Source organism: Cervus canadensis, chromosome 15 (assembly GCF_019320065.1).
Source record: "Cervus canadensis isolate Bull #8, Minnesota chromosome 15, ASM1932006v1, whole genome shotgun sequence".
NCBI lineage: Eukaryota > Metazoa > Chordata > Mammalia > Artiodactyla > Cervidae > Cervus > Cervus canadensis.
This window is the reverse complement of record NC_057400.1, coordinates 60,240,375-60,253,542: the sequence shown is the minus strand read 5'-3', so window position 1 is coordinate 60,253,542 and position 13,168 is coordinate 60,240,375. Positions and strand designations below refer to the sequence as shown.

The following is a 13,168-nucleotide window of genomic DNA, read 5'->3' as shown; positions in this document are numbered from 1 at the left end:
TATAGAGAATGTATAACTATCAATAGAGAGTTTATGGGGAAAAAAAGGTAAAAGTGTTAGTTACTCATGTCTGACTCTGCAACCCCATGGAGCCTGGTAGGCTCCTCTGTGCATATAATTCTCCAGGCTAGAGTGGGTAGCCATTTCTGACTCTGCAACCCCATGGACTGTAGCTTGGTAGGCTCCTCTGTGCATATAATTCTCCAGGCTAGAGTGGGTAGCCATTTCCTTCTCCAGGGTATCTTCCTGATCCAGGGATTGAAGCCGGGTCTCCTGTATTGCAAGCAGATTCATATAGAGAGTTTACAGCTAGAGATAATTTAGAATGATGGTTAGGGAAAGCTCTTTTCAAGATCTGACCTTTAAGGACAGATAAGTAAGAACTAACCAAATAAAGAATGAGGACAAGAAGAAAGCAAAGGAGAATATTATATATGAAGTGAAGAATCTACATAAACTTTTTCAGGAAAGAGTTTGGTGCATTTAGAAGCTGACTGAATGCCAATACGGCTAGAACCTAGTGGGTAAGGGAAGGAGAGACAGATTGGGAAGTAAGCTTTCTAAACTTTGCTCTGGAATAAGAATTTTATCTAAGGACAGTGAGGAGCTATTGAAAAGTTCTAACCGAGGGAGTGGCATAACCACATTCACATTTTAAAAGTTCACTTTGGTTGGTGTTGTCATTGTTCAGTCACTTAGTCATGTCCTACTCTTTGCGACCCCATAGACATGCCAGGCTTCCCTATCCTTCATCATCTCCCAGAGTTTGCTCAAATTCATGTCCATTGAGTCAGTGATGCCATCCAACCATCTCATCCTCTGTCATCCCCTTCTCCTGCCTTCGGTCTTTCCCAGCATCAGCATCTTTTCCAATGAGTTGGCTTTTCACATCAGGTGGCCAAAGTACTGGAGCTTAAGCTTCAGCATCAGTCCTTCCAATGAATATTCAGGGTTCATTTCCTTTAGGACTAACTGGTTGATGAATCTCCTTGCAGTTCAAGGGATTCTCAAGAGTCTTCTACAGCACCACAGTTTGAAGGCATCAATTCTTCAGCACTCAACCTTTTTTTTATTATCCAGCTCTCACATCCATACATGACTACTGGAAAAACCATAGCTTTGACTATACAGAACTTTGTTGGCAAAGTAATGTCTCTGCTTTTTAATAAACTGTCTAGGTTTGTCATTGCTTTTCTTCTAAGAAGTGAGCATCTTTTACTTTGGTTACAGTGTAGAAAACAAATGGGAAGTAGAGATGAGAGACTGTATGGAGATTAACCTTTTATATACAAGAAATGAAATTTGAATTGTTATTGTCGCATTGGCGATAAAGGAGAGGAGGCGAAGGTTGGGAGAGATACTAATGGGGTGCACTTCACAAGACCTGGTGCCCCACTAATGAAGAGAGTGAAGGAGAGGGAGAGAGTCATTAGAGACTCCCAGAACTCAGGAATAAGCACCTCCCTGGGAAGGGGAATATTGAAGGACAAATTGACTTGCTGTTTTTTTAACAAGCTAATTTTGATCTCATGATATTTGATCTCCATAAGATTTCTTCCTGTGACATAAGAAAGACATGTTACATAGGTGATTGAATATCTGGAGTCTGGTCAGTTTTTAGACTTGCTACAGCAAAATCACCTGGAACTTTTGATTATCTGGCTATTACCCAAGTCTAATATATTGTTAATAGAACCTTCAAAAGAACATAGCCAATCTAATACTCTGAGGTTAGATGCAGTGGGAAAAATGGAAGTGATATTCAATACATCATTAGATAATTGTACCAGTTTCTCTTTAAGCTTGACAACTTAGAATGACTATAATGTTGTGTCTAGAAAGGTGGCAAGACCAAGAGCTAAATCTGCTATTATTTTCTTAGAGTCAATATTCTGATCTAATCATGAAACATCTCTAAAGGAAGAAAACCATATCCAGATTCTTCTATTTACATTGCCAAGTTTGTTTCCTATGATGCTGCCATCTTGGCCACAAACTAATTGTTGGAAGAATCAGGTTTTAGTCAGAGGCAATCACTTAATCATTCCAGTGGTCCATGAGATAACCTTTGTTAAGAATCCAGGAAAATTGATGCATAATTCTTGATGGTAACTAATTTTCCAAATCAGATTTTCTTTTTGACCAGACAGAAGGGAAGTGGGGAAAAGCAAAAATAGAAAAACAGAAGCATATGGAGAAGTAAGAACTTACCAAGAGGGTGAAGGGGATCAACCAGAGAGTGAAAAGCAAAGAGAAGCAGAAGCAGAGTCACAAGTATGACAATTAGTAGGACAAGGTTTAAGGGACATCCTCTTCTGAGCAGATGGCAATGTGGCTGAATTCCCCAATTCATTATGGTTATTCAACAAGTTTTTATTGAGCACCTGTTTAGTTCCAGGAACTGTGCTAGATGCTGGGAACATCAAATGAACAAGACTGTTGTCATAGACATCTCATTGGTACCTACTGATTAGGGCCATGGAAAAAATTGAGGTAGTGCTGTAAGGATGTAGATAGCAATGGTAGGAGGGGCAGTTATTGAGAAAGAAAGACCTTTCTGAGGAGGGAACCGTAGCTGAGCCATCTGTGAGGCCACTGGGTAAAGAGTTTCTCAAGCAAAAAATGTGGAAAGCACAAATGTTCTGATATGAAAGTGTGTTTGAGGTGTTTATAAATAATGAAAAAGTCCATGACATTGATCCCTAATGTGAACAGGGGCAAGGTGAAAGGAGATAAGATCAAGGAGAAAGACCAGTGCAGCTCATTCAGGGAGTTGTAAGCCATGATTGGATTTTTCATTGTATTCTGAATGTGACAGGAAGTTTTTGAGGATTTGATCGAGGGGGTAGCATGATCACATTTGTGAGTTAGAGGAATTACTCTGGTTTGTGTGTAGAGATTAGACTGTAGAGGGTCAGGAGCAGAAACAGGAGAGTAGTAGGTAGGCTACTTCAGCAGCCAAGGCAAGAAATAATGGTGGTCACACAAGGTAGTGGCAATGGAAGATATAGAAAATAGAGCAGGAGTGCATCTTGAAATCAGCACTAACACAGGTAAGATGATGGTTTGGTAATGGGGAGTAGTCAAGGATTATGCAAAGGTTTTTGTTTTTGACGGCTGCATAAGATTTATTGAGATGGGGAAAACCCAAAAAAGAACCAATGAGTTTGGTTTTGGATGTGTTAAATTTGAGAAGTTTCAATAAGTGTCATTCATTCAAGTGAAAAAAATTGGTAGCTAGTTAGAAAGTCTGAGGTTCAGGAGATACATTCTGCCTGCAGATATAAATTTGGAGGTCATTAGTCTATCATTCCTGACAGCGTACCTGTTTAAAATGGTTTTTTCTGCTCTATTTCTTACCTCTGCCCACCTCTGAACTTTCATATAGAACTTTCATCATAAGAGGTAACCTGGACATGTCTCTATTTCCAGAAACCTGGTGGGGCCATAAATACCATAGTAATTGAAAGGGGGGAAAATAAATGAATATAGGACCTGGAAGATGAGTCTATCTGGGCATTAATTGCAATGACATTTGGGAGATGTAGCATCTCGCTCCTGTCACTTTGGCCTCTGTATCCAGTAACTCCTCAGAACCTAGTATGAGAGAAGGAAGGAATCTGGCTAGTTTGTTTTGTTTTACTAACTAGCTACTCACTGGGTCATTTATGAAACCCTAGTTGGCCATTTGGTCAGAGTGATTTTTTCAGGGCTATTAATCACTCCTGGTACTACTTTGCTCTCCCAGCAAATATTTTTACACTCAACAGTTGCATATTCCACTGCAATTTGAAGAATTATACATTTCAGAGCAATTGTATTATTGACTTTGCATTTCAGTAACATTTCCTTTACTAATTCATCTTTCTTATGATTGAAGTTTCTTAATGTGCTCAAAATGCACCATATGTTACTATTGCTTAATTCTGTCCTGAAATATTCATTTCTATCTCTAAAGGGACAAGTGGACTGATTTCTCTTTTATCAGAAGCAGGAGACTCTCCTAAGTATTTATAGGTAATAAATGAGGACCTAAGTGGCTATACCCCAATAGCCTCATGAAGGAATTTCTGTGCTTTCTGAAGTTTTTAACTCATGACCAAAAATGATTATCATATGTGTAAAATATGTACAATATGACTAATTTCCTTAAATGTTAGGGTCCCACATTCTTATGATATTAGAGAGCTAAATATAATGAAAACTATGGGCCCTTGGGATTTGATTTTAAGATTTTCCTTTAAAAATAATGCTATTATTCCCTAAGGACATGAGAACAGTCTTTATTTAGTTAAACTAACCCAAAATAGAACAGAGGAAATCATTAAATGAGTGAACATATATCTTTCATTGGGGCCCATTCATGCCAAAACTGTCGTGTCTTAAAAGTACAAGATGGCTTACAATAGGCAAAGTATCTTCAAAAATGATTACACTGATCTTGAGAGAAGGAAGCCTGATAGCCTCAATAATTACCCTGAAATGAACTGTAATACTGATCGCATTATTTACTGTAGTCTCACGAACAAGCAAACATGATATTTTATAGCTGCTCAGGAAGGAAGTTTATGGAAAGTAGCTATTAATGTGTCCATTTATATCCCACCTCTCTGAAAAGGCCCCAAATCTAGAGAGAATACAGAGTGGAAAATTTCACTCCCAATTTAGACATCTCTCTAGACTCCAGAGTAAGCTGCTCAGCTGGCCTCTCTTGTAGTTGAAACAAAGTTGGACGACTGCATGATGAGCCCCTGGGCCAGCGGCCCAAGAGCCAGGCTGGAACATGACCTGGTGGATGGGACACACTCTCCCAGGTCAGGGATACTCTTGTGGGAGGAAAAAGAGAAGCCTTCCTTGAAATTGATGTTGGTCAAAATTCTGATACACTTAGATGTTCTTTTAGCAGTTCTAATTTGGAAGGGAGGGGTAGAAACTCTGGGAGAATGCCAGAATCTGAGCTAGCCTTCTTAGTTGTTATTTCAGCAGCTGTTATATGTACAGCTAATAGTTGTTTGATTTGATTTCTTAGAGCTGCTTCTGACACAGGACAATGAAGCAACACTTTACACTGTATCTGTCCAAAATTAAAGAAATACTTTACTTACGCCTAGGGGAAAAAAAAAAAGATAATTATCTGCGAACATCGGCAAGAGCAATTAGGGGTTCTAGAAAAATCTCTGCAAGGAAAACATGCGAGAAAAGGTAAAAGAAAGCTTTTGTCATTATTCTGGAAAATCTGAATGTCCAGACTAAGATTTTGAGACATATCTAGTTATTCCTTCTTCAACCATTTCACTCTTGGTTAAACTGAAAGTCACGTTACCAAGTTGTAGAGGTGACATTAGATGTAGCTTTTAAGCAGGTATAAGGTGCCTGAGAGCAGAATGCCTGTCACCCATGAACTTAGCACTCACAAGAACCCGAAACAGTACCTGGACAGTACCTTTCATGGTGGGTGGTGTGTACACGCTCTGCTTCCTTTGCTTAGGGGTTGCATTCTGTGACTGGATAAAGAAAAAAAGGCAAAGTCTTATATTTGGATAAAAAGTACAATGCCATTAGCCCTTTGAAAACTACTACTAATCCTTTGTATTTTAAAGACAAACATAAATGCCAGGACAAAATACACTCCAAAACTATGACCAAGGTATAATTATATCTGTCGTTAGGATTGTTAATGGTTCTGGAGGGTTAATGAGAGTCTTTGTTAAGTAATACCAATCTATAACCCTATGGAATTGAGGTGTTCAATCTAATAGCTCCACTTACTTGAAATTACAGTGTTGAGGTACTTTTCCTTCATATGTTGAAAAGATCTTTCATAACAAAACTGATACTTAACACTCTTACTTAAGCACTTTGGATAAGAATTAATTTATTGGAAAAGAATTTTTTGCACTAAAAATGATACAAATTGGAATACTTTTCAGGGCCAAAGTTTTAAAGTTTAGATGGAGATAGACATATAGATAGATATAGATATGTATATATGTATAAACCATTATTCATTATAATAAATTATATATATGTGGTCTATACTTCAATCAGGTTATATCAAAAACTCCTTTTTAACAGTGCATCTACTTATATTTCAGTGTGGCAAAGGCTGGAGTTTTCATGTCTGGAGCATTTATTTTTGCTTTAAAAAGTTTGAGTATAAATAATTGCAAGATACTTTCTGAGGATTGTTCTAGGCTTTCCATCCATATTAGAAAGAACATAATGTACAGAGTCTGAAAAATACTGGAAACTGTTTCACAGTAAATAGAGCTTTAGGCATCTTTACTCACACGTACTAAAGCTTAATTGCCCTCAAAGGAGTCATCAAGATACTGGTATTCAGAGGATGCAAAAACAATCTCTTAAAAACTAAAAAATTCAACCAAATAGCTACTGAATCCATATCAACCAAAGCAAATGGTACAAGCAAATTTCCCCAGAATAGAGAGTTTTGATATGTCTATTATGCACAGATGCAAGCAGGGCAGCTCTACATTAGTATAAATGTGTGGTTGACTGAGACTTCTGTTGTACCTCTACTGTATTCTGTTACATCTGGTTGATTTTAAGAAGCATTCACTTCCAGTTTTATTATATATTTATTCCCAAATACATATTCAAAGATGAAGTAGAAAATTAATTCTACATAAAAGTTGGTTTGTTTAGTAAAGTTTATTAAGTAATAAAAACTATTTTTATGTAAGAATTTAGTTTTCAAACCGTTTCATGTTTACAATATCATTAAATTTTTAGAAACATCTTGAGAGATACTTTCTGGTATTTTGTTCTTTCCACATTGCTGTATGCCTACTCATGTGGCCACTGATTACTAAGTCTTCATGAATGCTATTCAATATTTATTCCATTTATGGACACACATTTGCTCATTCTCTTGTATTTTGTATATCCTTTGTTATCAGCTATGCTAGCCTCCCCTGGTTCATATTTTCAACCTGAACTCCTGCATGTGTGTGTGGAGCCTCTGGCTTCAGGGTCTGCTCTTGGTTCCACACATCAGAGAACCCTTAAGAGATGTCTGTCCTCCAACTTCTTGTTCCAGGATTCCAACACTGGCTGCCCCAACCTGTGACGGTCACACACAACTTCAGTACAGTTCAGTTCAGTCACTCAGTCGTGTCTGACTCTTTGTGACCCCATGAATCGCAGCACGCCAGGCTTCCCTGTCCATCATCAACTCCCAGAGTTTACTCAAACTCATGTCCATCAAGTCGATGATGCCATCCAGCCATCTCATCCTCTGTCGTCCCCTTCTTCTCCTGCCCCCAGTTCCTGCCAACATCAGGCTCTTTTCCAATGAGTCAGCTCTTCGCATCAGGTGGCCAAATTATTGGAGTTCAGCTTCAGCATCAGTCCTTCTAATGAACACCCAGGACTGATCCCTTTAGGATGGACTGGTTGGATCTCCTTGCAGTCCAAGGGACTCTCAAGAGTCTTCTCCAACACCACAGTTCAAAAGCATCAATTCTTCGGTGCTCAGCTTTCTTCACTGTCCAACTCTCACATCCATTCATGACTACTGGAAAGACTATAGCCTTGACTAAGATGGACCTTTGTTGGCAAAGTAATGTGTCTGCTTTTAAATATGCTATCTAGGTTGGTCATAATTTTCCTTCCAAGGAGTAAGCGTCTTTTAATTTCATGGCTGCAATCACCATCTGCAGTGATTTTGGAGCCCCCCAAAATAAAGTCTGACACTGTTTCCACTGTCTCCCCATCTATTTCCAGTGAACTGATGGGACCAAATGCCATGATCTTAGTTTTCTGAATGTTGAGATTTAAGCCAACTTTTTCACTCTCCTCTCTCACTTTCATCAAAAGGCTGTTTAAATCCTCTTCACTTTCTGCCATAAGGGTGGTTTCATCTGCATATCTGAGGTTATTGATATTTCTCCCAGCAATCTTGATTCCAGCTTCTGCTTCTTCCAGCCCAGCATTTCTCATGATGTATTCTGCATATAAGTTAAATAAGCAGGGGGACAATATACAGCCTTGACGTACTCCTTTTCCTATTTGGAACCAGTCTGTTGTTCCATGTCCAGTTCTAACTGTTGCTTCCTGACCTGCATACAGGTTTCTCAAGAGGTAGGTCAGGTGGTCTGCTATTCCCATCTCTTGCAGAATTTTCCACAGCTTATTGTGATCCACACAGTCAAAGACTTTGGCATAGTCAATAAAGCAGAAGTAGATGTTTTTCTGGAACTCTCCTGCTTTTTCTGTGATCCAGTGGATGTTGGCAATTTGATCTCTGGTTCCTCTGCTTTTCCTAAAACCAGTTTGAACATCTGGAAGTTCACGGTTCACGTATTGCTAAAGCCTGGCTTGGAGAATTTTGAACATTACTTTACTAGCGTGTGAGATGAGTGCAATTGTGCAGTAGTTCGAGCATTCTTTGGGATTGCCTTTCTTTGAAGTTGGAATGAAAACTGACCTTTTCCAGTCCTGAGGACAATTTGCTGGCATATTGAGTGCAGCACTTTCACAGCATCATCTTTCAGGATTTGAAATAGCTCAACTGGAATGCCATCACCTCCACTAGCTATGTTCGTAGAGATGCTTTCTAAGGCCCGCTTGACTTCACATTCCAAGATGTCTGGCTCTAGGTGAGTGATCACACCATTGCAATTATCTGGGTCATGAAGATCTTTTTTGTACAGTTCTTCTGTGTATTCTTGCCACCTCTTCTTATTATCTTTTGCTTCTGTTAGGTCCATACCATTTCTGTCCTTTATCGAGCCCATCTTTGCATGAAATGTTCCCTTGGTATCTCTAATTTTCTTGAAGAGATCTCTAGTCTTTCCCATTCTGTTGTTTTCCTCTATTTCTTTGCACTGAGGAAGGCTTTTTTATCTCTCCTGGCTATTCTCCTTGCATTCAGATGGGAATATCTTTACTTTTCTCCTTTGCTTTTCGCTTCTCTTCTTTTCACAGCTATTTGTAAGGCCTCCTCAGACAGCCGTTTTCCTTTTTGCTTTCCTTTTCCCTGGGGATGGTCTTATCCCTGTCTCCTATTCAGTGTCACGAACCTCCGTCCATAGTTCATCAGGCTCTCTGTCTACCAGATCTAGTCCCTTAAACCTATTTCTCACTACTACTGTATAGTCATAAGGGATTTGATTTAGGTCATACCTGAATGGGCTAGTGGTTTTCTCTACTTTCTTCAATTTAAGTCTGAATTTGGCAATAAGAAGTTCATGATCTGAGCCACAGTCAGCTCCTAATCTTGTTTTTCCTGACTGTATACAGCTTCTCCATCTTTGGCTGCAAAGAATATAATCAATCTGATTTTGGTGTTGACCATCTGGTGATGTCCATGTGTAGAGTCTTCTCTTGTGTGTAGGGGAATCGAGCCTCATCTCGCTGCGAGGGGGAAGTCTCATGGTTTTTCTCGAGTCGCGGCGGGAACCTGAGCTATATTATCGAGTTACGATGGAGATGGCCCTTCCACCCACGTGTTTGTTCAGCGACGTCAGGACTCCTGCCTACTTTCTTGACTTCCTACTTTTGCATTCCAGTCCCCTATAATGAAAAGGACATCTTTTTTGGCTGTTAGTTCTGAAAGGTCTTGTAGGTCTTCATAGAACCGTTTGACTCAGCTTCTTCAGTGTTACTGGTTGGGGCATAGGCTTGGATTACCGTGATATTGAATGGTTTGCCTTGGAAACAAACAGAGATCATTCTTTCATTTTTGAGATTGCATCCAAGTACTGCAGTTCGGACTGTTGTTAACCATGATGGCTACTCCATGTCTTCTAAGGGATTCCTGCCCACAATAGTAGATATAATGGTCATTTGAGTTAAATTCACCCATTCCAGTCCATCTTAGTTCGCTGATTCCTAGAATGTCGACGTTCACTCTTGCCATCTCCTGTTTGACCATTTCCAATTTGCCTTGATTCATGGACCTAACATTCCAGGTTCCTCTGCAATATTGCTCTTTACAGCATCGGACCTTGCTTCTATCACCTGTCACATCCACAACTGGGTATTGTTTTTGCTTTGGTTCCATCCCTTCATTCTTTCTGGAGTTATTTCTGCACTAATCTCCAGTAGCATATTGGGTACCTACCGACCTGGGGAGTTCATCTTTCAGTGTCCTACGTTTTTGCCTTTTCATACTGTTCATGGGGTTCTCAAGGCAATCACCAGTCACTAAACTGAAATTATCAATACCATATCTTTACTCTAAAATCAGTAGTTTATTTTAGAGGTTTTTCCAGGAGTTAGTATTTCATAGGTGGAGAATCAAAGGTAGAGGTCACAATTTAATGACACCATTTTACTGTTTATCCAGTCAGGAAAAGCAAATTAAATAGTTTATACAACACAGTTATATTGATATCATATTTTGTCTCACAATCAAATTGAGCTGGTTGTGTTTTTAGTTGATTGGATTGGACATATATTTAACACAAAATAGAAGAAAACTTACTTCTGCTTGTGTGTTGGTCACCTTCTTGTCATCTATTTCTGCAAGAGAAGTAGGTGCAATTTAGATATGGTTTCTTATAATATGCACATTAAATTTTCAATAACATGGAACAGAATGAATTAATCATTTTCTCTTGTTTATACAATATCCATGACTTAGTCTAGTGGCTGAGAGGGAAGCGAGATGCAGAAAGAAACGTTGCCTTCTGAGATAACCCTCTCCCAAAGGTTTAAAAAAGGCAATAAAAAAATAACCACACTGAAATCCCAAATTGCCCACCAGCAATCCAGAAGGAGGACCAGGGAAATGCCTCAGACCAGCTGTTGGCATCATGAACATCACAGTGTTAAGGCGCAAATAACCTCTCCTCATGGATTTTGCAGTACTGTGTATTGACTGATCAGTTCAGTTCAGTTCAGTCACTCAGTCGTAGCCTCTGTCAATTTTCCTTGTTCACCTATAAGCAGAACAAACCTACTTTTCCACTGAGCCCAATCCTGACTCTAAGAGAGGCAGCCCTCTCTTTCCTATATGCTCCTGGAAAGAATCAGTCACTTTGTCAGAAATATTTCTATGACACTTCTAGGGCAACTTCCAAATAGTCTGTATAAGAAAGAGTTGTCATGAAGCAGAGAGAGGAGAAAAAGGTGTTCACATACTTCCCTTCCACAGAGGGGGGACGTTCTGGGCGGGGTTTCTTTCCCGTCTCCTCACCTGCTTTGCATGGATTCTGCCTCTTGGCTTCTAGACCCAGTTGACTTTTCCTCACTTATAAATTAGTCCCAAAGCTGAAAGACTGATGCCAGGATTTGTATATGAATGAGATATTCATCAAAGAAAGTCTAAAAGCTAGTATAATTGTAACTTTGGTTTGTAATTCTAGTTTGCTGTCTAGATAATTTAAGAGACTGGTGAATTTAAAGAATTATTAGTTTATGCTTTGGGGCACATAGTGTATAAGGATGTAATTTTGTGATCTCAATAACCAAAAGGGGTGGGGACAGAGCTGTAAAAAAAGAAAGTGTTTGTATGTTTGTGTTGAAGTTAAGCTAGTGTAAATTCAAATTAAAGTATTGTAACTTTAGGACTCTAAATTTAATCTCCATCATAACTACAAAGAAAACAGCTATAGAATGTATGCAAAAGGAAATGAAAAGGAAATATAAACAGTTCACTATAAAAAATTAAACATAAAAAGATAATTCAGGAAATAAGGGACAGAAAAATCATAAGGCATATAGGTAACACACAGCAAAAATACAGGAGGAAGTCTTTCCTTATTATTAACTGCTTTAAATGTAAATAGATTAAAATCTCCAAAAGACCAAGAGTAATAAACTAGATGAGTACATATGATCCAACTCTTTGCTGCCTACAAGAGACCCACTTTAGACCCAAATATATAAATAAGATAAAAGTCAAAGAATAGAAAAAAAAATTATATGCAAATAGAAATCCAAAGAGATCAGACTGACTATACTTATATCAGACAAAATAGATTTCAAGTAAACAAAAAAGTTATGAGAGACAAAGAAGGGCATTATATACTAAGAAAAGATACAGAAAGAAGATGTGAAAGTTATAAACATTTTTATATCTTTTATATACATATAAAAATATATATATTTATATATAACAATATATAATAATATAATGTATATAATAATATATAATATATATTTATATATATACAGCAGACCATCAAAGCATCTGAGGCAAAACTGACAGAATTAAAAGGACAAATAGACTGTTCTTCAGTAATAGTTGGAAACTTCAATACCTTACTCTCAGTAATGCATAGAGAAACTAAGAAGATATAGAGAAACATAAGATTTAAACAGCATAATGACTAGATCTAATGGATATATACAAAAGATTCTACCAATTACAATTGCATACATAGTCTTCTCAAGTGCACATGGGACCTTTTTCCAGGATAGACCATGTGTTGTTGTTATTTAGTTGCTAAGTCATGTCCAACTCTTTGTGATCCATGAGTTGGATCACAGGCAGACTACAGCCTGCCAGGCTACTCCATTCATGGGATTTCCCAGGCAAGAATACTGGAGTGGGTTGCCATTTTCTTTTCCAGGGGAATCTTTCTGACCCAGGGACCAAACTCACATCACCTGCAATGGCAGGGGGATTCTTTACCACTGAGCCACCTGGACTTCCCCGACCATTTGTAAGGCCACAGATTAAGCCTTAATAACTGTATCCTAAAGTGACTTCTCCAACCACAATGAGATGAAGTTAGAAATCAATAACAGTGATAAAACTGGAAATTCACAAATTTATAGAAATTAAACAACACACTTTTTTTTTCATTTATTTTTATTAGTTGGAGGCTAATTACTTTACAATATTGTAGTGGTTTTTGCCATACATTGACATGAATCAGCCATGGAGTTACATGTGTTCCCCATCCCGATCCCCCCTCCCACCTCCCTCTCCATCCCATCCCTCTGGGTCTTCCCAGTGCACCAGCCCTGAGCACTTGTCTCATGCATCCAACCTGGGCTGGTGGTCTGTTTCACCCTTGATAGTATACTTATTTCAATGCTATTCTCTCAGAACATCCCACCCTTGCCTTCTCCCACAGAGTCCCAAAGTCTGTTCTGTACACCTGTGTCTCTTTTTCTGTTTTGCATATAGGGTTGTCGTTACCATCTTTTTAAATTCCATATATATGTGTTAGTATACTGTATTGGTCTTTAT

General features: G+C 38.5%; 1 protein-coding gene across 2 annotated transcripts in view; it reads right to left on the bottom strand.

Moving 5' to 3' along the window:
- PPP1R1C (protein phosphatase 1 regulatory inhibitor subunit 1C) overlaps positions 1 to 13,168 on the bottom strand; it is a 127,497-nt gene that overhangs the window by 58,522 nt on the left and 55,807 nt on the right. For both annotated transcript variants that reach the window (XM_043488362.1, XM_043488363.1), the window contains exons 3-4: positions 10,451 to 10,488; positions 5,444 to 5,504 (exon numbers count right to left, since the gene is read on the bottom strand). In XM_043488362.1, coding sequence (XP_043344297.1) covers positions 5,444 to 5,504; positions 10,451 to 10,488 — 99 coding nt within the window. The remainder of the gene's footprint in view (positions 1 to 5,443; positions 5,505 to 10,450; positions 10,489 to 13,168) is intronic.